At 33.8% G+C, this 27951-nt stretch overlaps 1 protein-coding gene and 1 long non-coding RNA gene across 3 annotated transcripts in view; one reads left to right on the top strand and one right to left on the bottom strand.

The window, feature by feature from the left end:
- Positions 1-19570, top strand: part of LOC105144849 (uncharacterized) — a 114557-nt gene extending 94987 nt beyond the window's left edge. The window contains exons 4-6 of the long non-coding RNA XR_015548216.1: positions 16072-16196; positions 17383-17515; positions 18441-19570. This is a non-coding gene — a long non-coding RNA (uncharacterized LOC105144849). The remainder of the gene's footprint in view (positions 1-16071; positions 16197-17382; positions 17516-18440) is intronic.
- LOC105144851 (nephrin) overlaps positions 1-27951 on the bottom strand; it is a 275992-nt gene that overhangs the window by 88145 nt on the left and 159896 nt on the right. For both annotated transcript variants that reach the window (XM_087415783.1, XM_011054062.2), the window contains one exon: positions 17362-17513. In XM_087415783.1, the coding sequence (XP_087271909.1) occupies positions 17362-17513 (152 nt within the window). The remainder of the gene's footprint in view (positions 1-17361; positions 17514-27951) is intronic.

Raw genomic sequence — 27951 nt, 5'->3', positions numbered from 1 at the left:
TTTTGAAACGCCGCATCTCAATTTCAAATATCCTATCGGCTGGATGGAAGCTCGAATCAGCGGCCGGGTCGAACGAAAAACGAGATACACGGTGCTGTATCCCGAGGAACGCATTCTCCCGAGAACGCGCTCTCTCGCAGAATTTATGGCGACGCCGCCTAAAATTTCGGTACCGTTACTCATGTAGATTCGCGGATGGAAAATATGCGTGGATGCGGACCATGTGTACAGCTTCGTGTGTGTATAATATGTGTGTGGGTGTACGCGTATAACAACCCGTCGTTTTCTTGTCGCACCGCCCTGCACATCAAATTCCAACTCTCTTGATATTTTCCGTTTCCCTACGTTCTTTTCTTGTCTTTTTCTTCGCTTTTTTACCTACTTCTCTTACGTTGATGTCACGCTTACTGTTTCCCGCGCAAGCTGGTCGAAAATAATAGCGGAAGAATAAAAACGAGAGTAAAAAAAAAGAAAGCATGACTCGGTGAGCTCCGGGAAAAATTAAAATCAAATCCCCGACGAGCAGGTGGCTGATCTCGGCTGTGTACCGACCACCGTTCTCGAAATTCAAAAAAATTTCAACCGGAGTTTACTGGCGAAAATTCCGACAATATCTTAACCAGCGGTGTGGAATTTTCGAAATTCTGATTTGCATGGTTAGATTACGCTGCTGTGCATCCCATGCATTCTGGTAAGATTATGCGTTTAATTAGAGGCGACTTTCAAATTGGCTATTTAGATAATACACATATAACGTATAATAATACATAAAATAATAGATATAAAAATAATTTAAAAAATAAGCAAACATAAGAATAAAATTACATTTGTTTAAACATCAAATCAGTCTACAAGTATTTATAATGAATTTTGAAATCAAATAAATTAAATATACGACAATAAAAAGAATCTTATTTTCGGTCGAAGCGGATGTTGGTACTTAATAATATTCATATTTGCATATAAATATTAAATTCAATCGAAAATAGGATTCTTTCTATTACTTGATTTATTCTTATTAGTCTAATTTCCACTTATAATTGTTTAAACAAAGTTTTATAATTAATAATATGTACATTCCTTTATTGTTAATTTCGTTTCCAATTGACAATTTTATTTTATGCGTGTCAAAGAAATTAAGACATGCATGTGTCTACATAAATTTGAATAAAATAAGACTTCATTTATAGACAAATTCATTAATTCCACTTATTCATTAAAATCATTATCATTTATATGCCTAAGAAAATAAACTGGAACTTTTGACAGGATATCCCATCCATTTGCAAAACGTAATTGTACGTTACGTTCTAGGTAAGACGCAATTTGCGTAGTGCATTCCACCCCTTTGTGCAACGCCACTGTTACGATCCCCGTGAAAGGGCTGGGATTAACTTCTTCTTACCTTCGTGATGGAGACACGAGCGAAAGGAAGAGCTATAGAGACAGAGAGCCCTTCCATCTTTTCATGTACATATACACGGCGCGAATGTGTACACACACCGACATTTGTGTACAGACAAAACCACAGCACGGATCTGCTCGCTCGGAAACTCGCTTGTGTCTTCAGTTACCAGGTATATTCGTCCCTCGAGCAAGAAAGGTTTCCACAAGGCTTTACGCCGCACATGTTAAATACATTTGTGCGGTATCACGCGGTTAACGATGTTCTACCGTCATGGAGTCATCCGCTAGTTAGCCGGCTTAAAAAGCAAATGAAATTCCATTGTAGACCGGCAGCTCTCTGTATAAATAAAATTACCATCTACTATCGACCGGAAAAAAAGAATTAAAATATTCATTAAGGTCAACGAAGAATTCGTAAATTGAAAGCTCTCAGGCTAAAAAAATTGTGGCAAAATTCCAATAATGCGACGCGAATAGGAGTGTCTCTCGTGCTTTCGGAAATCTCAGTATCTTTAAGACGATATCTCTATCACATTTCTCTTTTACAAAAATAGATGCCATATAGAGATGATTATATTCTCGTATTTTCTATCTTAGTATAAAGGAATGCGCATTTTATTCGCAAGGTGAATGTTCGTCGCTCATTCTATTCGCACGGGAGCTTCCAAGAAGTGAAATAAATCCATATCGTTTCTTTATGTTGTATTCTTTTTTCTTGGTCTCCATCTGCTGCTAAAAGCGAATGACATAGAATAGCACGTGTGCACATCAGCGAGTTTCGCTCATCTTCTGACCGAAGCAATAGGGGTAATATCTCTTGGAGCGAATCAGATGAGATAGATAGCTGCTGGCATCGAAAGCCTTTCAGCTTATTGCTGTCACAAACAACCACAAACGTTGAAGCACGTAAATGCGGCTTAGTGCCATAGTGGTGGACTATGATAAAATTTAGTAGTTGATGTTGCCAGTGGAAAAGTCGCCCATCGCCTCGCATGGAGCAGAATTTTAGAATTCTATCGCTATTGAGAAATACAGTATCGATATCAATTTTATCAAAAAATTTTATTTAAAAAAAACATATTTTTTACGTGTGAGGAAATAGGCTACTTTTAATTAATTAACATAAAAATTTTAATGAAAATATTTGTTTACATTTATATTTACTAAAAATATAAATGTAAATGTAATAACTTAAACACGAATAAATAAATTTTTACCTTAAAAGGAAAGAAAGAATGAGTGATGATACGATAATTTTATATTATATTCAATCTTTAAATGATATGGAGTATGTAAGTTAGATGTGTGTCTTCTTGTAAAATTTAAATAAAATATAGAATAATACTACACAATACAATAATAATTATAACAAAATAATAATACAAAACTGAAAATAATATAAAAATGAAAATCACGCTGTCTGTTATAATGCATCGGGAAGTGCAAATTAATACATGCAGATAGAATTTTTAAAAGCTCTTCTTTTCGCTTGTTCTAGTTTTTAGCATTGCAAATTGAACCTTCTAATGATCATTGAAGATATAGCGCTCAATGGATTCGCTCACTAATACGTAAAATTTACGTATTGATAGCGTTCTGTAGAGTTAAAAGCGTGGTAAGATCGTAACGAGAAAACTTCCCTTTCATTACTCTTATTTATTGCTTTTCATTACTCTTATTTAAGCAATTAAATTATTGTAGGAAACGAAAGATTTAATACGCTTGTTTAATTTCGGAAATATGTTGTGTTAATTATTTATCGATAATAATTTATTCGTAGAACTCGATCGAAACAATTCAGAACTATTACCAGAAGTACTGAAAATAATCGGTATAATACGACACATTTCCGCTAAGTGACGTGCTAGTAGCTATTGTTAAAATATTGTTTTAAAAATATTTATTAGGCGGAACAATCTTTGATAATAATTTATTTGTATGGAACTCGAGCGGAACATGTCAGCTATTGTCAAAAATGCCCAAAATTATCAGGTCGACACATTTCATTTTAGAGATTGAATATTCTATTAGATGTTGGAATTAATTCGTAGCGTTTTTAATGAAAGAATGTTATTTATTTCACATGAGCATTAAAAAATACATTAATGAAAGTACTTCCCATCACTTGTAAAACGCTACGAATTAATTCCAACACCTAATAACTTGTGTAAAAATTATTAATTGTTGGAATTTTGTCCTGAAACGTCATATAATAATCAATCTAACTTAAAAGAAACGGGAACACTTGACAGATGTTGTAATATTCGATGGCATCTTTAGAGGAAGTTATGGAACGTGTAGTTTCAGCAAATTTCTTGAAGTGAAATCTAACTCCAAAAGAGTTAAAAGTATTGCCACTATTGAAAAAGAATGAAAAATTTGCACTTTCGAATAAAAATTGAGGCAGATTTTCACTCTTTGTTGGAATGAGATTAATTCTAAAAAAAAGAAATCTCATTCCTTTTTTGGAGTGAATGTCACTCCAAATGTGTAAAATCTCATTCCAAAAAAGAATCTACCACTCTTATTTAAGAATGCACATTTTTCACTTTTTTAATAATGACAGTATTTGAATTTGTTTTAAGTGAGATTTCAAAAAATTTAGAGGATACATAATTATCTTGACAGTTCAATAAAATTCTTTTCGAATCTGTATATTTACAATAAATAGATATCTATAGCTAAAAGAGATACCAATTTTAACAAAATCGTTCTTTCCGTGTGTATATTGAAATATTTTTGAATAAATTAATTAGCACACATCAAAAAAAAGAAATATTTCTACCTTTCTTTGAAAAGTCTCTGATTCGTAATCTTACATTATTGATACAAAATTGTCGAAAGATCAAAGAGATTTTTTTCAGATCTGAACAAGTGCATTCAGCATGCATGTAAAAAGAATAAATCGATCAAATAAGCATTCTCGGAACCTCATCTCTTTGAACCTAAAAAACGAAAGAAAGAATCGTTTCCTTCATATAAATGCCATTTGATTTAAGTTACTATCACTTAACATAATTCGTTTCCGCAATTCAAGTATTCGCAATTAGATATGCTTGCTGGAAAACTTTTAACAAAAAGCTCGCGTAATAAATTTTACTGTGCGCAAATCGCACGACGCTCGCTTTCATTCCACGTACTTTCCTTGTCAAATAAGCTACGCGCGGAATGAGCTTTTAATTGTAAAACGTAGCAACGGGTATTTCGCCTCTTGTTCGCGAGCGATTTTTGATACATCCAAAAGCGTTGAGTTTTCAAGAGAGATGAGGTTTTTCATTCGTTTTTCGCGCGTAAACGTGCGCGCACACTGTCATTATTTTATTCCTACAATATCTCGCCATAGCCCGTCATATTATTTTTATTGCACTTGTCTCGAAGAATTTTTCGAATCTGTTCGCATATCATGATGCGGTGTACTATTACGATAATTGTATTTCTGATAAATTCCTCTCGCTCTTTGCGCGACAAATCACGAGCAAATTCCATGTATAATAACGCAGTACTGAAATTATTTATGCGGCCGATTAATTTCTCATGATCGTCATCATTGTCGCGTAAAATTGTACGATCGAAACAAACGGTTTTGCGCTTCTCGCGAATAAATGAGGAGCATACTATTGGAATTCATGGAATTTATCGAGTTATGAACTGTATTAGAAATCAAATAAATCCAAATTATTGAATGAAAAATGTGATCAATATGTAATAATCTGGTATTTTGTCAATGAACAGAAACATAACTGAAAAACATCATAATGACAATATTTTTACTCCTATCAAATATGTATGTATGTGTGCACGACACATCGAGTAGTGCTTTCGTATATCCACAACATCGTTAATGGATCGAGTGAAAAAAGAGAGAAAACAATTTTTTGCAAATATGAACGTGGACTGAAAAAGTGCAACAAAAATTGCAAGGAATATTGGATTTTGCATTTTTTGTTGTCAAGTCGAATGACGAGACTGACGACATTCCGAAAGCGGCTGTGAAACGCTGACAATGAGAAATTTCCGGCCGGTCGAAAAATAATAATTCACTGCGTGCCGCGCGCGCGTAAATGGAACTTTCGTTTCGTGACGCATATTTCTCGTCGTGCGAGATACCGCGCGGCATATTTCCGTCGGCGAGCGACGCGGCTCGTGATAAAACTGTGAGTCTAATAACTCGCGGTGATAAAATTCGTCGACTAAATAACGCGCGGAACTGTGACAAATTAATGTCCGAGATGCCCATCTGCTGGAAATTATTAGGGAGAAAATTGGTCCTGTTTGGAATTGAATCCGAATCTGAATAATTTCAATTTCTTATATTATAAATATACCTTCAATAAATGTTTATATAATAATTAAATTTTATACAGATAGATATATTTTTATATTTCTCCTGATGTCGTTTTCATTTTTCCTACTTATTTCTTGCAATTTTCAGAAATTAGTTTTAGTCTTTAAATAGGTTTAAGAAGACGCAAGTTGATAGATGGGTCAAAATTCTAAAACTTTAGATACTTTATATATTTCTAAATATAAATCTAAAAATAATTTTGTTAAATTAAAATAATTTTAACAAGAAGGGAAAGAAAACCTTTAACGATCAAGCTGGATCTTAAGTACTTAAATAATATTATGTAAATTTATGTACTACCTATGCAGTCACTTAAATTGCACAAAATAATTATGTAGGACACTCAAGCTAATTGCTAAAATGTCCAAACTTTTTACAGCATTGTTTATTATACTTGAGATTCCTACATAATTATTTTGATGGTGCAATAAAATTATTTTCAGATTTGTATCTATAAGCTAAATTTTTAAATACTTCAGCAAAATTGATCTTTCTCTCTAGTATATTACATTACTTAAATTTATCATAGTTATATCCCCATGAGATGCATGAATATGTAAAAATAATGAATTTTAAGACTTTTAGGCAATACTTTGAGCAATACTTTTTATTTTCCTTTTCTAAAATAAGATTTTAAAAGAAAGCTGCAGTGTTGTGGCATTCCATTTATCCACTTAAAGATTAATAAGCAAACTTTTATACGACAGAACATCGTCACATTAATAGTTTATAATCTTCTCTATAGCTAAATAAAAACAGTATATCCGAAATATTCCAAATATAATTAAGGGAAGTTTGAGACGGATTATATGGAACATCCCATGTTTTTCTCACATTATGCGCTCATATTCAGCATTCCGTAAAAATAATATGGCTGAGAGATCGTCATATTTTGTGTACTGTCCATGCTGTTATGTATTACTATTCCTTAATCCAGCAATGTATCTCGGACGAGCGGAAAGACCGTCTTATGGTCCAGTAATGTTTCAACAGCGAATAAAAAAGATGAAGGTACTGGAGTTTACGTAAATTCATTTGCTCGGTGGAGGCTTTCACGTAACGAGATGTATGCCGGAATTTATTTTAAGGCGTCTTTTTACTTTGCAAGATGTAACCTACAAACGCGATTACATAAGTCGTTTGCAGCTGCTTCAATGTTAAACCGAGTTCCACCCTCAGCTTACATTCGTTTAAAGTTAACGACTGGTAACGACTTCCATGTAAGTAACTTTTTCAGCTATCTCTTCTCTTCAATACTTTAAATAATCTTTGAAATTCAAAAGTATTCTTCAGATCTATTTCAAGCGCGGTTCGATGAAATTTTAATTCACGGACTAATCGCCATAAATATTATATTTTCAGAAATGGAAAATTATGACGCATTAAATATTCGTCAAGGAAGTTGGCAAATAAGGAAGATAGGAAAATATCTGACTTCTAGAAACCCCCGATCTTTCATATTGTACATTTTTTATGACGTAGCTGCAAAGGGCCTTTTTCTATCCTAGCATATTTAACAGATATGTGTCACGTTTATCCCCGAGCAAGTTAATTTACATAGGACCCGAGTGTATGCTTGTAGGCGTGAGAAACGTTTTAAGGTAAATTTATATTCACTGATAGCATAAGTAACGCGATAAGATTATACCTTGTCACGGAAAAGATATTATTCATTGTCGTATATTTTATATATAAGACAAAATTGATTCTTAACTAATTTTTTAAGATTCTTAAGAAATTGATTCTTAATTTTTACATTGCAATACAATATTATTACATTGTTAAAAAAGAGATAGATAAAAATATATATTGTATAATTATCAATCTCAAATAAACATGTAGATATATCCAATAAAAGAGAATCAATTTTGTAATTTACGATATATAATAAAATTATTTATATATTTTATTTATATATAAGTTAAGATCTTTTTTCGATCACGATCGAACAAATATACGAAATAAAAGTCGTAAAATAATCGACGCTTATTGTGTTTGATATATGATTATAACATATCACATATTTTATGAAATTTAATCAGTAGCGAATACTGTAATGTTTCATATGTCAATATAATATAAATCGATTTTTATTAACTTCTACTTTCTTTATTAGATTTGTTGTTTTCTCTTAAGTGCTGGCATGCGTCAGGATGCTGCATCGAGGCGTCGGCTATTATTGTCGCGCTATCGCTGTTACTCTCGTTGCCACCATTTCTCTCGTGGATGGCCAAACACGCGCAGGGGTGGCTGCCCGCGAGGGCTCTTTCCCTAGACTAATGGATTCCACGAATTAGGTGTCGCCATCCGAGCCATCGCCGTCGCCATCGCCATCAAGACGACGGCGATGCCTTAACCCGAGAGAACCGGCGATGTCTGATTAAACACAGAGCAATTCCCTTAAAACGGTGCGCTAGTGCTGGGCTATCAACCTCGAAGAGAGAGAGAGAGAGAGAGAGAGAGAGAGAGAGAGAGAGAGAGAGAGAGAGAGAGAGAGAGAGAGAGAGAGAGAGAAGAGGGGGGGGGGGTAGAGCGCAACTCCATGTTTATCCATTTTATTCGGATCGATCCAGCATCTCCCGCGAGAGTCGTTTGGTCGCGCAAGAGTGCCTCGATTAATGGAATATCCTCTTTGTACGCTTTTCCAATAATCGATTAACGAGCAAAGAATTTCATGTTTCCTTTCTATAACGCGTCTTTCCATAACAGTCTCTAATAAGGCAAGTTCGCGCTTGGCGAATGCGATATTTTAATGAGATCCGAGTCAAATTAAAGTAAGATTATAAGAAAGATTCATTCCATAGAATGTAGATGAAGACTAGATCAGATTTTATCAATACTGTGTTGTGAAACATCTAAGAATTATTCTATACATAAACGATAAATTGATATCAATTCTCACGCGCAACGTACACTATCACACTATTAGATATCAAAAGAGCATGTGGTAATTCAAGCCTTTAAACAGAGTTAAACAATATTTTGTTATTTTTAATTCCATGTATGCCAAAATGTAAATCAATCCATTTCTGTGATTGGTTTCAAAGTAAACAATATTCATATTAACGATGCATTTAATAAATAATAAACTCGAATCAAATTTAATGCATTTTCTTGAATTAAATTATTTAAATCCACTGTTTTATTAGTTAAATTAACGACATATTGAGCAGTGACAACCTATAGAAATAATTAAAAATAATTCAAATTAAATATAATTAAATATTATGAATATAACAGTGTATTTTTCTTCTCGAGTTTATTTTCCACGGTATTTTCGACAAAGGTTCACAAAAAATGATTCCTGAATTAACCAAATCCTATGTATATTCGAAATTGATTGCAACGACATCAGCAACATTCATCGCACATCTAATCACAATTAAATTTGGAGGAGGGGGTGTGGACGCGATGTGGACAAATATTTCTATAGCCAATCGTGATCCCCATTCGCCGTCATTAATTACCCAAAACACACGGTTGTCCCAACCAGTGATCGGACGCGTGTTGACAAACATGTTTAGCAAACGCACACAAATGCCACACGCAATTCATGCGGGCCGATTTTCGAGGCTACACTTCCTCGAGCATCATTATACATTCGTCGGCGACGATTATTGATGACACCGATACCGATCAATCCAACGCTCCCAGATGGCTCGCGATTGCAATTACATGGACGCGCCGATAAATTATTATCAAGCTGTCTGTCACCCCCATGAAACTATTAATTCAGTCGCACCGGTGCATCGACGCGCCGATAAATTATCACGACCGGTCGCTCATGCATCTCCCTGCGCGTATACATACGTCTGCCTCTTCTTTTTTATATACATATTTTCTTTCAGCAATATTCGCGGAGTTATTTAACGACCGGCAGTTTAATGAAAATTTTCCCGGTCGGAACGCGGCATTCATCGCGCCGACAAGATTTTGATATGGCCGATGATTTATTTGTTTCGACAACACGGTCGTGGCTTTTCGATGCAATCACCCGGTAAAACGTCAAAATGTTTCGATAGATTCACGGACATTCGCGATATCCTGCTTTAGGATACCGAGTATCTTCCGTGTCAATAATTTTATCACATTATCGAAATCTGAAAGATAACAAATTTTGATGAAATAATTTTGAAACCATCTGTCCATTTTTGCAACATGCGTTAATTTCTCTATCGATTTTCGTAATTAATTTGTATGCGGTATAAACTTTTTCTGTATTTTTTATAAATATTTTTTATAATAGATATTAAAAAATTATAAAATAATGATAGTCATATTATTCAATAGTGAATGAGAAAAAAACATTATCTGTAAAATTTAATTATACCTAAGTAGATTATGTTTTTACCACGTGCAGCTTTCATTATTGAGTTTTTTATCGAACAATTTTAATTAATTTCCAGATTGTTTTGAAACAATATTCGAACAAAAGGCAACTAAATTACTAAAAATTACAACAATCGGTAAAATTTTTCCGTAATCATAATGCTCTTTTAACGGAAATAAATTAAAAGCACACAAATATCTAATCAATGCCACAATTGTACATGTAGTCGCTTTGTCTCGAATCCGTTCTCGGAATTAACAGACTCGATTCTGTTATGCGAATGCTCGCGTTCATGAGTTTTCGTGCTGATTTCATTAAAGTAAGACCGGGTCGACTCTTTTTTTTTACACGAGATCGGTACATCGACTATTCTACATTGAAATAACATTCTCGTTTTAATTAATTTAGTTTGAACAGAACATGCTGATATATTGTATTATCCTCCAATTTAAGTATTAAAAGCTAGCCTGGAGGAACTGTATTAAAACGTTAAGCAAATTTTTTTCAAATTCGATTCTAATTTATAGACTTTATCAAATTTTAAATAAAATTTTATCACAAAATGATTAAAAAACGAGATTTAATCGAGGAAAAAAGTCTTGGAAATGATGAGTTTCCGCTGCAACTTCCAAGCAAAAATCAACTTTGAATTCATCAAACAGTGATAGTTGCAGGTTTGCAGAATACGTGTGGAGTATTCTGTATACATTCTATCACTCTCTGAAGGCTTCTAGTAGAAGTCTTCATAAAAGATCTCTCGGTTCATCGTTCGTCTGCGTAAATATACTCTTCGTTTTTCTGTCGACGAAATCGAGAAGAAAATACGTTTCGGCTCGCGTACGGAAAATCCAACCCTTCTAAGATAGAAAATTCCTACGAGTATTTTGTTATAAAGATGTTTCTTATATTTTCAATGAGACTTTTTCTTATATTATCTTAGGAAAATAAAGAACGGAGAACGGTGAAGATTCTCTCAAAAAAAAAAAAAAAAAAAAAATCTTGTTGCTTGCAATCTGAACACTATCTTTCATATTAAACAAATGTCATCACTTAATCCTAGAATGCCATCGCTATTGAGTGATAGTATTGCTATTGACATGTAAATTTTATGTATAACAAAATAGGCTGTTTTTAATTAATGTAACATTTTTTTATACTTTAAACTTTGAACGACAAATATTTATAATTTAGAGATTTCATAAACACAAATAAGCAATTATTAACTTAAAACGAAACAAAAGCACACATTAAATTCAATTTTGAAATGACTAGGTGATATATATATATAATAGGTATGTAATTCAATGAAGAATAGTTTAGTGCTCGTTAACATCGCTCACTTAAAATTTATGTATCGATAGCATTTTAGGATTAAATTTAAAACATCGTAAAAAGTTATTAGATATAAATTAATCAGACATTGGATTCTTATGCATAATTGCATATTTTTTAGAAAGATTAGAAAGTAAAAAATGAAAGTCCCTTATTGAAAATCATTTAAAAAGTGCGTATTTATTTGTGCATATTGTGTATATTTGCATATTTTGTATATTTGTATATTTTAATCTTTTATTTGTATAAAAAATCCGATGTCTATAGATATAATTGTTGTCAATTACACGTCGAGGTAAAGTAATCATTTATTGATTCTCGGAAATGCGCGGAGTTCACTCATCCGCTAAATTGCAGAAAGAATATCTGCATGAGATATTTTTTTGCTATAACATATCCCGCGAAAAAGAATCAAATACGTTAGGGCTTTACCTGTCCTAACGATGAGAGGGAAGACAAACTGGATTTATAAGAAGACAGCCGATATCTTTCGTGCCTCGCTCTGGCCAACATACAAGAAATATTCTCTGCGATTATTCGCCTTTGTTTCATCCCCCGAGGATTTCGCCGACTGTTATCTGGAATGATCTCCTTTAAGGGATGCTTTAAAGAACAACGAGTTCGAAATGAATGTTATAAAGGAATGTTCGAACGCGCACAGTTCTTTGAATCCTTACACAAGAATATCTTTTGCAGTAAAAATTACTATCGAAATTACGATCTGCCACGTATAGAATTCAACGCGTGAACATTATACATGAAGCGAGCTCAGGCATCGAGTAATTCGAATATTTATGAATGAAAAAAGCGAGGAAGATTAAAAATATTCAATCAAATATTGGAAAAATTGTCAAACACGATTCATGTGGTGCTAACAATGTATAATTAGACAAATGGTGGTCTTCTTATACTACGTTTTCGGTGCTTAATCTCTTTTAACAAGAAACTTTTAGTGCTTTTTCATTCGTGAAGCCCTTCGACGCGCATGGACGAACATACGTCTTTCGGAAGTAATTGAACCTGAAATTAGTGCGGGATCGTACGAGTGAATTGCGACCGAATGGAATTGCTACTATCCATGTTTCAGTACTTCAGAGAGATATCATGGCTTTGATGAAGTTTATCTCGATTTCGATCAAACGTAAAGAAAACGTTTTGATGTTCTGTGCATTTGGCACATACGTATTACATTTCAATATTAATAAAATCAGATTAATAATATATTAAACAGGTATTTCGATAATAAAAATATAATATACTGAATAATATATTTCGAAACAATAATGATAATAGCATATTAACGTTTATTCCATAACGTATGCAACGAACAAATGAAATATGCATTTCATGCATGATGCAGGATTCTTTGTCCACGATCAATCCATTGATCGACTCGCACTTGCTAGCTCCAGCCGCATCGGATTAAATTCTCCCTTCAAAGGGAAGCAAATCGGTATAGATTTTTATTCCGATCCCCCGAGAGTGGCTTGAAGTTATGCCAACCAACGCGAAAAACGATCTCCACGATAATACGTAAGACAGAACACGTCGAGAATTACGATCCGCTCTGTCGTTGGCACGCTACCACGCCTGCCGCATCGTCGAGTAGGTATTTTTTTCCAGAGCCATTCCTCTTTATGCGGAAATTTTTCTCCGACGCAGTCGGTGTCCAACGCATTTCTCACGATTCTCGATCCTGCCTTAGCTGTGCGAACGCGTGACAATGTAAAATCAATAACGGGAATTTGAGAGAACACCGACTGACTTTATTTCAGCGAAATTTGCGGCTCTTTAACGCGAAAACAATTTAGAACGCGCGCGCGTTACTGAAATGAAAAATTCTTTTCATTTTCTCCTCAGAGATGGTTTCTTTTAATACATAGTAGACATCTACAGAAATCTGCACGTCATGATTTCGCAATTGTGGTACTATTGCCAAGCTCGTAATAGGCCTATTCCTTTTAGTTGAACTTCTTGTATAGTTCATCTTTTCTCTCTTTCCTTCAATGTAAAGAGAAAAGGAGAAAAGATGAACCGTGCAAGTTCAGTTACAAAGAAGAAGCCTAATGTCAAAACGTTGGGACGTGTAATGAAAAGAAGAGAGAAAAGTATTCCGGAAATAATCACCACTGTGCGAGGTAATATTATATATCTTATGGAAGGATTTATCGTAATTATCGGGCGGACGGTTCCTCTGATCCAATTAATTATCGGACGGTCCGAGCGGGATATTACCGCGCTGCGCCACGGAGATCATTTTCCGACCGAACATCATGTTGTTCCTTAACAGTTTGAAATTCGCCGTGGTTTTAGCAAGCAAAACTTTTGGATTCAATTTGCGACGTAAAAACCTACAGCGCGTATCCTTCGCTATACTTGCTTGGTAAGTAGCTTACGATGTCTCTTATTAATGGAAATCGATTATTTCCCGTTGTCGCCCGCAACGTGTTATTATTACAAGACTGGAGTAAGTGCTAACGAAACTGTTGGCCGCCCCGATTTCCCGTAGTTATTTTGTTTCGGTGTATTATCGCAATAATATATCGCGACCGATAATATTATATTTCTCATGAAAATCAGATGTTGATGTAGAAAAGTGACACATGTCAAAATCAGCAACTTTTCAGGAGAACATTTTTAAATTTTTTAACTGGGAGAACATTTTAAGGAATTTTTAAGGAAAAATAAGGCATAACTCCAAGTTTCTCGAAATGTTAGCACTGATGTGCCTAAATATAAATGTAAATATCTTTTTTCTATAAATATATAATCATTGTAAATTTGAGATCAAGGGTTGAGAACAAACGATTTCTTTGTCTTCTGTAGCAATAAATTGAGAGTTACAAATGTATCGTTTTTTCGACAAAAAAAATACACTTTTAAAACTAATGTTCCTGTCATTTAGAAAATGATAATTTTTCAGTTATGTCACTTTTTTATCAAACAAACAATATTATAACATTTCAGTTCATTAAAAATAATTTTTGTTTCAATGTCGTTCGTTCGTTACATCATTAATTTACGTATCATTTAGTATTAAAAATTAATGAGTTACAAATTCAACGTTTCGCACGTTTGTAAACACGAATTTAAGATGCAAATAATAAAATACAGGTATATTTAAGCATCCTTTAAACTATTAAAAAACAAGTCGTATAAGATTATTTCAATTATCACGTACAGAATTTACGAGAAAAAGTTTTGATTGAAGCAAACATTGTTAGAGAACTTTTAATTATAAATTTCCGGAAAAGCTTTCACGAACGATCGACTGAGAATCGCTGACGTAAATGATACAGGCTTGTAGCCTCGAGGTGCAATTCCAAATTATCACGGGGTGGATAAATATATAGTGAAGAAGAGACGGATTCAATCTCCCCTACTTAATCGTTCCGAAGAAACAATCTCGTCAGATTCTCCATTCCATCATGATTCCATCGGAAATCTATTTATGTAGACATCGTCTTTCCGCCAGTAAAAGGAAGGAACGGCGAATTTTGTTGGTATAATGGTAAACGAGAGGCCTAATCTTTCCAGTAGCGTCATATAAAAGTTGAATGGGCTTTTTGTTATTGGATTCGTTACACGCTTCTGATCTTACGAGCTTGCTAGCTGATCCACCTTCGAGCAAAGAGCCGCAATGACCCCGTTTCTTTCCGCATTCTCGCGCAAGATCGCTTCGACGACGTTGGAAAATCGCTGTTAGCGTTTCTTACGACAAGGCAAACGACTTAGAAAAATAAAGTCCGGTTTATTCCTTTCTTACATCGTCTCGTAATGCACATAAAATAAAATTACGACGACGTACAAAATAATGCAAATGGACGAAATAGCAAGAATAAACAAATTCCTAATTAATGCCATAATTATACGTGACAAATTGTTTCTCGCGTACTTACACTTATAAATTAATTTGTTCTCTATTCTAACTATATATTTTCAGTGTCGTTCGAATGCAATTTTTCATATGTACTCCCACCTATACTTGTTCAAATATTTAAATAAAGACGAAATGCTTATATAATATTAGATTGAAACAAAAATTCGTACCACTATTTTATTTGTATCAGATCTACGCGTTTTTTTTAATTATCAATTATACCATTCAATAGAGCGATGTTTTTTTAATTGCGATGTTTTTCAATGAATTTATGAGAAATCAAAGTCAAAACGTTTCTTTTATTTAATCCGAGATAACTTAATTAAAAAATATTATAGATATCAGTTAAAAAAAATTTTATAGGAATTTTTTTTAACATTTTTAAAAACGATTTTGTAAAGAAACTTTTTTTAAAGAAGCTTTAACGTTATAAAGTCGAAAGTTTTCACAAGATTTTTTTTGAGTACGTGACGAGCCTACAAAGTAAGAAGAAAATTTCCCATTTTGTTCAGCTCATAATTTTTTATATATAAAAATGACCAAACTTACAAAAATTCAAGAGACAGTGATCTTTCGAAAGTAGAAATTTTAAACTTTGAAACATACTTTGTTAATTTTAATTTCGTTCATTTTTACAGTTGCTTGAAGTTTAAAGTTTATAACGCTATGAACTTTTGTCTCAACCTAATACATTATAATTATTAATATAAAGACGCTTTTAATATAAATATAAAGACAACAAATTTCATTTCATCTTATATGTTTTAATTAACGAAGGGGTTTTCAAAACGGGAAGAAAGGAAGAAAGAAAGAAAAAAAAAGGAAGAAAGAAAATATAAGAAAACTGGATGCAAGGATAGAAGAAGGACGGACTATCCATGGAGAAATTGCGCGAGATAAAGGTAAATTTATTTCCACGAGTTCCCCATTTATGTCGCGGGCGAAGGGCTTCTAGCAGTATTTCGTGTATCGAGACACTGTCATTTTTATTTTTACTTCGCTGCGGGCGAAGTGCGCAACGAAAGATCGATCCGCCGGAAGCAGTTCTCTGTCGTTTGTGAGAAGACAGACCGCCTGGCGCGCGACATCGTCTTCCGCCGACGTCATTATTTCCTGCGTTATTTCGAACTCCCTTTTCCTATTATTCTTCCTTTAATCACAGGGGAGACGGATTTTTCGCGCCACGTTGATTTTACAGGCGCCATGAACGAGCTCTCGTGATTGATATTGCAAAAGGATGTGTGTTATCGCAATCGACAGAGAGAGAGAGAGAGAGAGAGAGAGAGAGAGAGAGAGAGAGAGAGAGAGAGAAAGAGAGAGAAAGAGGGAGAGAAACTCTACGATTTCCGATCCGTTCGTGCGGCGATTGCGGTGGCGATGGCAATGGCGACGAATCGAAGATTTCAATTTCGAGACGTTGATAGAATAAATCGTGACGCGATAGTTATATAAAAGTAATACGGAGGACGAGGACTGAAATAGCACTCGCGAAAATTAAGATTTTGATTGGAATCTGAGTTATACGAAATAAAATAATAATAGCCTCCAAGTAAATTAACAATACTCTGAAATAACAATCCTTTTTTAATGGAAAAAAATAGCAATAGCAATCTCCCTTCGCTTCGCGCGTTCTTTCATCATGAACGCCTCTGTGTGTTTAAAGTAACATGTTGATAAAACGAATCGCGTGTGTTCGTTACATAAAGTAACAAGGAAAACAAAATAAAATAGTTGTTACAAAAATACGCATTCCAATCAAGATCTATGGTGCAAGATAATGGTGTTCCCCAATTGAATCAACAATGCTCTAAAACAACACTTTCATCGCCCGCGATAATTCGTTCGCCACGTCGTTGTGAAAACATTCGTGTTTAAATGAAGTGGTTCATTTCATTAGGGTAACTAGATTAGCCGACGTAATAAAGCAGAGTGGATTTGTGTAATCGAGAAAACGTTTCTCGTAACTCGAAACAGCGGTTAAATAGACAAGATGCAATTAAACTCGAAGCGGCACGTTTTTGCATCGCGTAAACGCAAGAAGGAAAGAAAGATCTTGGCATCACTCACGTTTTTCTTCTGTCCCTTCAGCTGCTTCGAGGATTTCCACCAGGTCAGGACCGCCGGCGGCCTCGAACCGGTGCTCTGACATTTCACGTCATATGTCTTCCCTGCCGATAGGATCACCTCCTTCCCCAATATCTCCACCTTGAGCGGTTTCACTGTAAGTTTTTATGAATTTACTCGATATCGTCGAAATTAGTGTCAAAAATATGTAGACAAAACAAAACTATTTAAAAAAAAATACTATTCAATAAAACGTTCATTTTCATGCATGAAACTGATTAGTTCATCGTAAATTTTTCAAAAAAGATTTAGATTATTTACAACGAAGTACATATTAATCTAAGCTATACATTCTTTTCTTTGTATTCTTGATATACACACACGAGTTTCTAGGATCCATATTTGTTACCGTAACTTCCGTAAAAATGAAAATTTCAATTAATCTTTGTTTCAATCGATGGAAAATTGATTAAGGAATAAGTCCATAATATGTAAAAGTCGATAAAATTAAAAAACTTTAGGATATATAGATTTAAAGAAAAAGAAAAGTTCAGAAACACTAAAAATTTCGATTTAGCAAATTGCATGGAGAGAATGTATAGCTAGGATTAAATATTGTATGGAAGATTAAATTTTAAACAAAAATATAATACAATTAAGTGAATATGGCCTTCGCCGCTTAATTGTATTATATTTTTGTTTGAAATTTCAATCAAAGAATTTGTAGCCAAGAAAAAGTTTCGTGTAATAATCTTAAACTTTAAAAACTAGATTAAAACAGTTTTTATCTTCTTGTTTGTTCATTCAAATTTATGAATAACATTAACTTTCTCTCTCTCTCTCTCTCTTGATAATGTACTTTTTGTTCTCTTTTAATAATATACTTTCATTTACACTGCTTTTTATTGTTGACATAAATAGAATTTCTCTCTATCAATAATTCAATTTAATACAAAATAATTCCTTGTGCACAACAAGAAAGGCATTTCAATGGCAATCACGTACAGGTCATAAGCGCGACTCTGCATGGACGCTCGCTTTTCTGATTTCCACTCGGTCTCTCCACTTCCGTCTCTTTTCAGAATACGCTTTTTGCAACGTGCGGTAGCGCATAACGAAGGACGCGGTCCAGCGAACGCAAAGCAAAAAAAGGGAAGAAGGAACGCGGAGTACGCGCGAAAGAAACGCCGGGATAATTAGAATTCAGTTCGCTTGCGAATTTCATGCCGGGTTCCTTTTCTGTCCGACATTCTCCGCGGAAGTTTCCGACTAATAGGAAAAAAGAAAATGCAGATCGATGTCGACGACGAAGAGGAAGGCGGATAGATCGAGAAAAAAAAATGGAATGGGATGGAAGACGGACCGAGATGAAAGGAATCGGGATGAGAGAATGGTCCGTATAATTGGTGCTCGCTATGAAAAGCTGCCGAAAACAAAGGCGGCCGAGAGAGAACTACCGGGCGCGAAACTCCCGATGAAGTTGGGATTTCATTTGCAAATCAAAATTCATGTCGTCAGGTGTGCAGGCGGGAAGAATTCGACGAGGCTTTTAGTACTTTTCCTTAGACGAGCGGAGACATCTGCCTTTCATCATTTTACTTTCTTCTACATCCCATACATCCCACTGCCTTCCAACTTAGTTATCTCTTTTTAAGTCAACGTAGTTGACTTAAAAAGCTGATCTTATAATTCCAAAGAAACATTCATTCGCACGCATGCGAACTATTTTATATCACTGATATCAATACGTAGTATCTAATTTAAAAAAATTTTTAACCTATAATTTACAGAAAAATTAATTTAAAGTCAGTTAAAAGATAATGATACCCTTAATGGAATTTAAAATTGGATTTATTGCCGAAAATACTTCAAAAATTCAATAATTCTAAAAAGTAATAATAGTATTTATTTTAGATAAGTTCTAAATCTACTTTGAGGTACTCAATATTATTATTAATATATATTATACTGTCAATAGTAATTAATGCTGTATGTGCAAGTAATGGCATCATTCATTCAATATCTTAACTACTAATTCAGTTATCTACACCTTTGAGAAGTACAAGTGCCGATATTATATAACTTTCTACTATCAAGTTTTACATTTATGTGTGACTATAAAAAATTTTTATATTCTATTGTATATTTTGTACTATAAATGAATATGTGTATTTTGCATTTTGCTATTAATAAAGTTCTTTAGAAAATTAAACTATTTCCTTTGATTTGTCTTTGCATACTCTTCTTTTTCTATTCTATTTTCGTGAGTTCCTTTTTGCAAATTTGTATTCCCAAACGTCTTTTCAAATGGAAGCGCAAACTCAAAGACTTTCGTCGCCTCTTCGAGGGAATTTAATGAGCAGCTATTATTACTCGCGCATGGAGTGGCTTTAATCGAATTACGAAGCGGTTCAATAAGGCGCGCTTCGTTCAAGACGCGCGAGTTGTTCGCGCGTTTATCGTATGACTTCTAAAATGAGAGTTCGAGAAGGCGTGCCATTTTATCTGTTGGACACTGCGACAATAACGCCTAAGTGCGATGCTTAAGACTTAAGAGATTCGCAAGAAAATGCTTTGAAAGATCTAAAATAGAAATTAATTAATAAATTTTCAAAAACTTAGGAAATACGAGACAGTAAGAAACAACATTAGAAAATAAAAGTTAATAAAAATATCGATACAATTAAATTTAATGTAAACGTTGCAAATTTTATGTATTAAAATAGAAGGAGATTCCTTAATTCCTTAATTCTGTTAAGTTTACGACAAAGATTAGGTAGTGATCAATTTAAAAATTATTCTAAAGTTGATTTTTGCGCGTCTGAAACTTTATACTTTACTCGAAGAAAAAAGTTAGCTAACTCTTTTAAGACAGTTCAATCCTATTTCAGCTTTCTCAGTGACTAATCAGTGAAGAGGAAATCGATTTATCTTACATTTAAAATAAATTTTTGTAAGAATAAAGAATTTTATATGATAAAATTTTCATGACAATGAAATTTTTACTGTTTGTTCGCAACCTTTCAACCTTCAGCGTAGATTTTTTATTGTTTCGAACTGTAAAAATCTAAAAAAATTCTTATGAAAACTTTAACACAGATGTTGGATTGTATTTTATTTATTTTTTATGGATTTAAATTCATCTACCAGAATTTATAATAAAAAAACTGACTATACCTTTAAAGTCCAACATTGCCAGCAGAGGATTAAATTTGTTTCGTGTTTGATCTGATTACGAATTTTTGCAGATTTTAAACAATATATGAATACATTCTGATTTATTTCAAATTACATAGATGCGGTTTTCACGAGCAAAATTAAGAACTTCACAAAAATAAGACAATTTAAAATATATTTTATATTTCTGTATATGTGATAATCAGTGTGAAATAAATAGTTCTATACTGATGACAAATTGAACATAATATATCGAAATTACTTCGACTTCAATGTTAATCTTAAAATAGGTCGTGTGAAAGGAGGTAAAGAAGAAAGTTAAATTGGCGGAATTAAAGTGTGTAGGTGCGGTAGGAAAAGTCAGCTCGTTAAGCGGCTCGTTCGTAGATAAAAGTCGGTTGTTTCAGGAACGACTGAACATTAGAGGAGTCGCACGTCTATAATAGGTTCGTACGCGCCGATCTCGCGAATCGTCGGCTTAAGTGAAATTTCGCCGAGATCCGCAATATGCGATTCTAAGTAATATTATTGCCATAATTTGGCAAAGTCGTCGTGAGCTCATATCATTAGAGTCTCGTTGGAATGAGAAGGGGGGTGACAAAACAAAGGAGAGAAGAACCGTTCTTCGCGGTCTATTCTCGCTCCAGTTTTAGCGAAAGCCTGTAAACGAGGCGACGATGTACGGCTCGGAAAATACAGGGAAATGTACGAGGCGTGCAGTGGAATAACACTTGCTAGGAGTCTCTGGGTAAACTAATTAATTCCGGAGGCGAAGAATTCAAGCTCGGGGTGGAAACAAATCACTAAAGTAATTCTCCTACTATTCGCAAGCAAGAAGATACGTGTGTATATTAACCACATTTCATGTATATGCCTTTCAATTACTGTAAAATATATATTTTGTGCCAATCACAGATTTTTTAAAATCAATTTATATTATATTTTACCTAATATTTTTGTTTTTTTTTTATCTTAACTAAGTGAAAATTGAAGAATTTTTTTTTTTATTAAATAAAAATTCATTCAAAAACATTGGAAAAAGGATGTGTCATTATTTTTTAAATTTAATTTTCAATTATTATTAAAAGACTTTTCGCGCACGATTTATATTCAAAATGGAACTTTGAAATTTTGTCTAATTTTTTTGAGCGAAATCATTGTCAAATGGGAAGACTTCATATCGCAACATTGAGGGAACAGTTCGTGTCGGAAGGGAGAGAATTATTAGCTCCCCACGGATTGAGTTATCAAGGTACCAGAAGTAACATTTCTGAAGTTCACTCGTCTCCGGAGTGAGCTAAACCCTTCTTCCGTAGCGCTGCCAGCGAGAGAGTACTTTCCGAGAGTCGTTACGCCGTTTGCGACTCCGCGGATTCTCTCGTTTTGTCGCTAAAATCTGCTCGGAGCTCGCTCAGCTTCGTTACGAAAGTACTTTGTATCGTGAGCTCGTCGAGAACATCCGCCCCACGAATTGATAGCGTCCGTAAAATGTACGGGTCCGACCTGGCCTGATAAAGGACATTCAGACCGACAGTCAAATTGTGAACTACGCTTTGTTTCCTGCTTCATTTTCAGACGCTTTTCTCTTGAAAATGATAAAAATTAGGAAGAGATCTCCTAGTAAATTTAATTCTTCTCATTTGTGAAGAATTAAATTTACTAGAAAAAAGTCTTCTCGTTTGTGCAATTTTTAAATTTAAATAATTCGATGATTAGCAATTAAAATTTTGTTAAATCCCACTTAAAATTAATTATAAAACGTAATTCGCTATTTACAATGTGTTATTTCAATAATATTCATTTTCATAATTTAGCTAGAATCCTTCCTATTAAACAATTCCGTGATTACATTTCAATTAAAATTTCAAAAAAATGAAAAATTAATTTTCGGCTTGTCAAAAATCACTGAATGTTGTACGCACAAATATACCGTTTCTTCTTACTCACCGAAAGAAAAAAATGTGGCAATTTAATTATAATTTAACTATAATTTAAAATCATTTTCGGTGTTAACTATATATTCTTTTTGTGGAAATATAAATATCATTATTACTAAAATTGTACTAATAATTATAAAAATGGAGAGTAATTATAATTATTTTATTATACTATGAAATTAATCACAAATATTAAACACTTTTTTTTAAATATTCCTTTAATTATTCATAATTCTATGTAATAAAATTCTTTATAATATAAATATCATCGTCACGGTTGACCTAAACGAGAAAAGCAACGACTATACGCAGATTCAACCTTAATTAGGAATTTCTTTTAACGTCTGGCTCGTTAGGTCGTTACTACTAGTAGACACGTAATCGTCTGACTATCAAGGAGTGCATCTACTTTCGTTAATGCTCGCAGTTATAAAAGACTAATGAGTCTCGCGCGCGCGAAGTTTGCGCTCGCAGAGGCGGCTTCATTAATTTTCTTACTAATTAACGAAGGACGCCGATCAAGGGAGGCGCGACGAAGGGGATTTTTGCCGAATGGAATTTCCGTGTTGGCGGAATGCCTCCCCGATGGGAGAAGGCCGAAGATTCTTCGGCTTGTTACCTAACTTGATTATTCTTCTCGAACTCGTGTAAGCTACGTTCTGTTTGGAATCAAATGCCTCTGCAGAATGAGTCATTAAAAGTTGAACAAGTTTGCGAAACGATCGTCTCGCCTTTGTTCCTGTTGCGAAGTGCCGATTTGCAACCTCGTTGTGAAATAAAGTACAGCGATCTAAAACTATCATAATAAATAAAACATATTAACGGCAATATTGTTGCGAGTAATAATATCATTTTCTTGCCATAACATTTTTTTCTTTTGATATCAACGGCGTACCATTGTATTGATTTATCAATATTTATCAGTTCAACTGTTTCAATTATACTGATTTATTCAGAGCTTTATTGTGTTATTATTTATTTGTCATTTATTTTTCGAATTCATTTATATTCTACATCTATTGCAAATTCAAAACATTAATAAATTCGCGTAAATGGTTTCATTAAATCTTTTACAATTCTTCCCAAATATATCAAATATAATTTTAAGCGTTCTGGAATTAAATAAAAAATAAATCACAATGACGTAAGAGATACATAATTTTAAAACATAACTTTAAAACATAACTAAAATATAACTTTAAAAAATTCATTTAAATAATAATAATTTAATTAATATACCTACATGATTTCAAATAAAAAGAACTGAATGAACTTTAGTTTATGACCATATGTCTGTCACTACATTTCATGTGCATTTTTATGCATTATTCCATCGATTCTATGATGATTGAAAGAATCAGCAGTAACACTATGAGATTCTGCTGATCCTGCAAGAAAATACATCACAAGATAAACGGCGACATGAGGGCAGGAAAGACTGCATTGCTAAAAATAATAAAAATTCAAAGTGGTGTGTGTATGTGTGCCGTTTTGAGATATTATATGGAAAAATATACAATATTTTCTCTCAACGCGGTGAATTCTGTTAAGAACTCAGTATTCTCCTTTCTTTCGAGCCGCACATATCGTCCATTCTTTATTTGAAAACAACACAAAATTGTATAAATCGAATCCGATAATGTCTCTCTCGTAAGTATCTAAATTGAACCGATATTAAATAAACGATTTAAACAAGAAACTGATACTCTAATTGAGAAAGAAGTAAACATGCATATATAAGTTATATAATAATTAATACCATTTTTAAATTAGCAACCATTAAGGAATTGTACATTGAGTGGTTATCGGATATCCCAACTTCCATTTCTATAAATAAGTTTTTAAGCGCTCGTTACGAATTTGATTTGTTTCTCGTGTCACTGCGTTTTTTCTTGTCAGCACAAGTACTATACGAGCGTATCGTATTCTATTCCAATTTCGCCATTTCCATTACACGGAGCTATCGAATAATTATTAACGACGATGTTCCACCCGCGAAGCGTTCGCATACATACGATGAACTTCATTTCGGGACACGGCGCGGGGCGGCGGTCCCGGTGGTAGCATGAAAAATTAATGGGATACATTGCGCGATTCCGAATGCAATCCACTTCCGACCACTCGAACGCTGTCGAGTATTCGTCGACTTCACATTGTCGACAGTCGCGGAAATCGTTTTCACAAGCCGATCGACTTTCAACCGATCCTCCGATGACTCGTTAGACCTTCGTGCGATCGTACAGGAATTGAGGTTCATGTAGATGCGATTATGTAGACAGCGACTCTTCGTGCGCTTCCAATTAGCAAGAAATCGAGACGTTGCGAAGTTGCGAAATGAATTTTTAACACGTAATCTTCTTTAAAAAAAAAAAAAGAAAAAACGAAGCTCTCGCCCGAGTACTACGTCGGTTGAAATCGTTTCAGAAGTGCGGCGAAGTTCGATATTTACATTCGATTACGTCGCCGATCTCGTAAAATAGTATTTAATGATTTCTGGATAATGTCGTATATATTTTATACCGTGAGGTTTATCACGCTTCCATGATATTAGAAAAGAATTACAATCTTTCAATTTCGACATTTAAAAATAAATGTCATTAATATTACTTATTATGCATTATTTAATATTATTGTATAATATATATATATATATATATATATATATATATATATATAAATATAATTTTTAGTAATAATTTTAATAATATTGAAAAAGATAATAGATTGAAAATGAAATATATGATTTTTAATTATAAGCTATAAAGTCCGTTCAATTCCGTTAGTATTCTCATTGAAATCGTGTATAATTGGATTATTTAAAATCAATTTTTAAAAATTATTTCATGTTCTATCTTTTATTTCTTTATATAATTTGTTCTTATAATTCTAGAACGCTTGAAATAATGACCAATCGATAACAATCCACTTGTTACAGAATTTCAATATTTAAAATGTATGACATTAATAATAATCCTCATTAACGTTCTTTGAACAATTATCGATGGCTTCGAATAAGGAAAAAAAAACAGAATATCTCATAAGAAATATATTTTTAGTTATGGAAGGTAAAAGCAAAACGCTTAAAGCTATCAGCATTAAAAAAACGAGAATATTTGAAATATTCAAATATTCCACAATCGATAGTGCACGATTCTGGTTTACACTCGAACATTTTACGTCACACGTAAGTAGCCTCTAAGGCAATTTATGGCAAGCCTTCTTCCTCGGATTCCCGTATTCTCCGGCTCGAAGCTGGCAGCTTCCGGCGATTTAATTTAAACTTGTTTGTTTGGTGCGTAAGTTTCTTGTCGGATGAATCTCGGCTGTGCCGATGAGCCACCATGCTGCTTATACAATTATGAATATTAATTTTCCATCCTCGCGCAACTATTATCAGGATGACGCGGAAGGATATATTAGATAAAATCTAAAAATATGTATTATACGGAAATATAAAGCAGCTATTCCTGATCGTGAAGGTTGCGAAGAAAAGAGAAAAAAAGAGAGCAGGTCGATTGACAATAAGAATTAAGAATTGCATTATGAATTATATTCGTGAACAATTCATTATAGCTTGTCAACCTAATAGACAATCTCATTATATATACAAAAACGATTTCGCTAAAGTATAAAAAACATTTAATTAGATACAAATTTGAAAATAATTGTAGGACGCTCATATTGTAAAATATAGAAACTTTTTCTCATCGTGTCTTGAGTTTCCTATACAAATATTTTTATGCTTCAACAAAATTATTTTCAAATCAGCAAATTTGTAGATATTTCAGCAAAATCGATCTTTCTGTATAGATTAATTTAAAACGCTCACTGAAATATTAAATAATTTTTTAATTATTTCAAAGTCTCAATTTAAACTTTGACATAAAAAAATCGTTTTAAAATTGAATGAAGACTAATAATTTATAGAGCATTGAATACGCGAAGAACGTATCAAATTATTTCGGTATATGCACATAGAGGATGAGCAATAATTCGGTCTGAGCGGCAGTTTTAAATTTTCAGGAACGAGTGTGATATCACACGTGAATGGCTGCAATCTGTTTGTGCCTGAACCGCCGTTCATTTTCAATCGTCAAATTCGACAGGAATTATTTCGCGCCGATCAATTAAAATGACCCTCCGGTTGTCCTTTGACGAACTGTTGATGGTCAATTAGTCGATGAGAAAATTGAAGAATTTTTCATTTCGTGCGTCGTTCGGTTTTTTAAAAAAAATCTATTTTTGCGAAACGCGGTAGAGTCCAGGTGAAATCTGATAAGCCAGGTACACGCTATCAGATACTCGTGTACGTTCGTTGCATTGCCGAATGGAAACGTAACACTCGAATCGTATTTTTCCAATAACCGGGTTAGATCTCTTTTTACAATATTCTTAATTTTCGAAACTTTCAAATCGGAAAATATCTTAATAATATCTGAAGAATACTATTAAAAAATAAAAATGTGCGTGCATAATATTCGACTTATTTAAAAAAATTCGTAAATTTAAAAAAAATTTCGAAAAATAAATATTAATACACAAAATAATATTAATAATATCTTTTTCGAAAAATAATATTTTAATAATATCGTTAGCACAAAGATCGACGCTAAATACGCGTAAATGTATAAGAGCATAAAGCTTGATAGCAATTTCCACATCCACCATCAAGTCACCGGTACGAATGGCTTTCGCATGTAATTATAGCGATGTATTACAATCTCGCAGGCAAAAGGACTTTTGATTACGACTCCTCTACGTTTTGAAATAATTGCAAACAAATTATTCGCCCCGGGTCGATCTTGCGGCCAAAGAAAATCGCTCGAATTGCAATTTTCCTCAGTCACCATCGTTGTTTCTGGGTTAAAGGAAAATAAAAGAAGAGGGATACATATATTTCTTTCCTACCTCTGTTTGTCATGGAGATTAATCGAACGCTGTCGCGACCGCGGCATGTTACCCGGCGCCATGCGATTCGTCGCGTTTCAGAGTGATTCCGGAAGTGGCGTTATTAATGGCATCGTGGGGTTGATTGCTTTTCGACGGGAGGGTACGAAACCCCAGCGCTGTTAACCCCCTCGTCCCCTTCTTCTCGTTGAAATTCTCACTGTCGCCCTCCTACCCTTGTAATCGATGAAAAATGTTTCAATTTCGTTTCGTCGAGAGTCCGCTTTCATTTTCGAGTCGAGTAAAAAAAAAAAAAGATCACAGCCAGACAAATCGGATCACGCGCCGGTTAAATATTCGTTCTGCCCTCTTTCACAGCGAGAAAATATTGATACTGATACATACATGAAACGGGGTAGGAAGGTAGAGAGAAACAGGAATCGAAAGTATCGCGCAGCGTCGAAATTGACGGTCTTTTGCATATTCATAACGCGGATAACTTGTTCCGCGGCTATTCGGAAAATTCGAGACATTCCCCGAGAAAATATTCGATGCCTTTTTTTTTTTTTTTTACGTAATAGTCGAGCATGCG

Source organism: Acromyrmex echinatior, chromosome 18 (genome assembly GCF_024713525.1).
Source record: "Acromyrmex echinatior isolate Ae372 chromosome 18, ASM2471352v2, whole genome shotgun sequence".
NCBI lineage: Eukaryota > Metazoa > Arthropoda > Insecta > Hymenoptera > Formicidae > Acromyrmex > Acromyrmex echinatior.
This window is presented reverse-complemented; position numbering and strand designations above follow the sequence as displayed.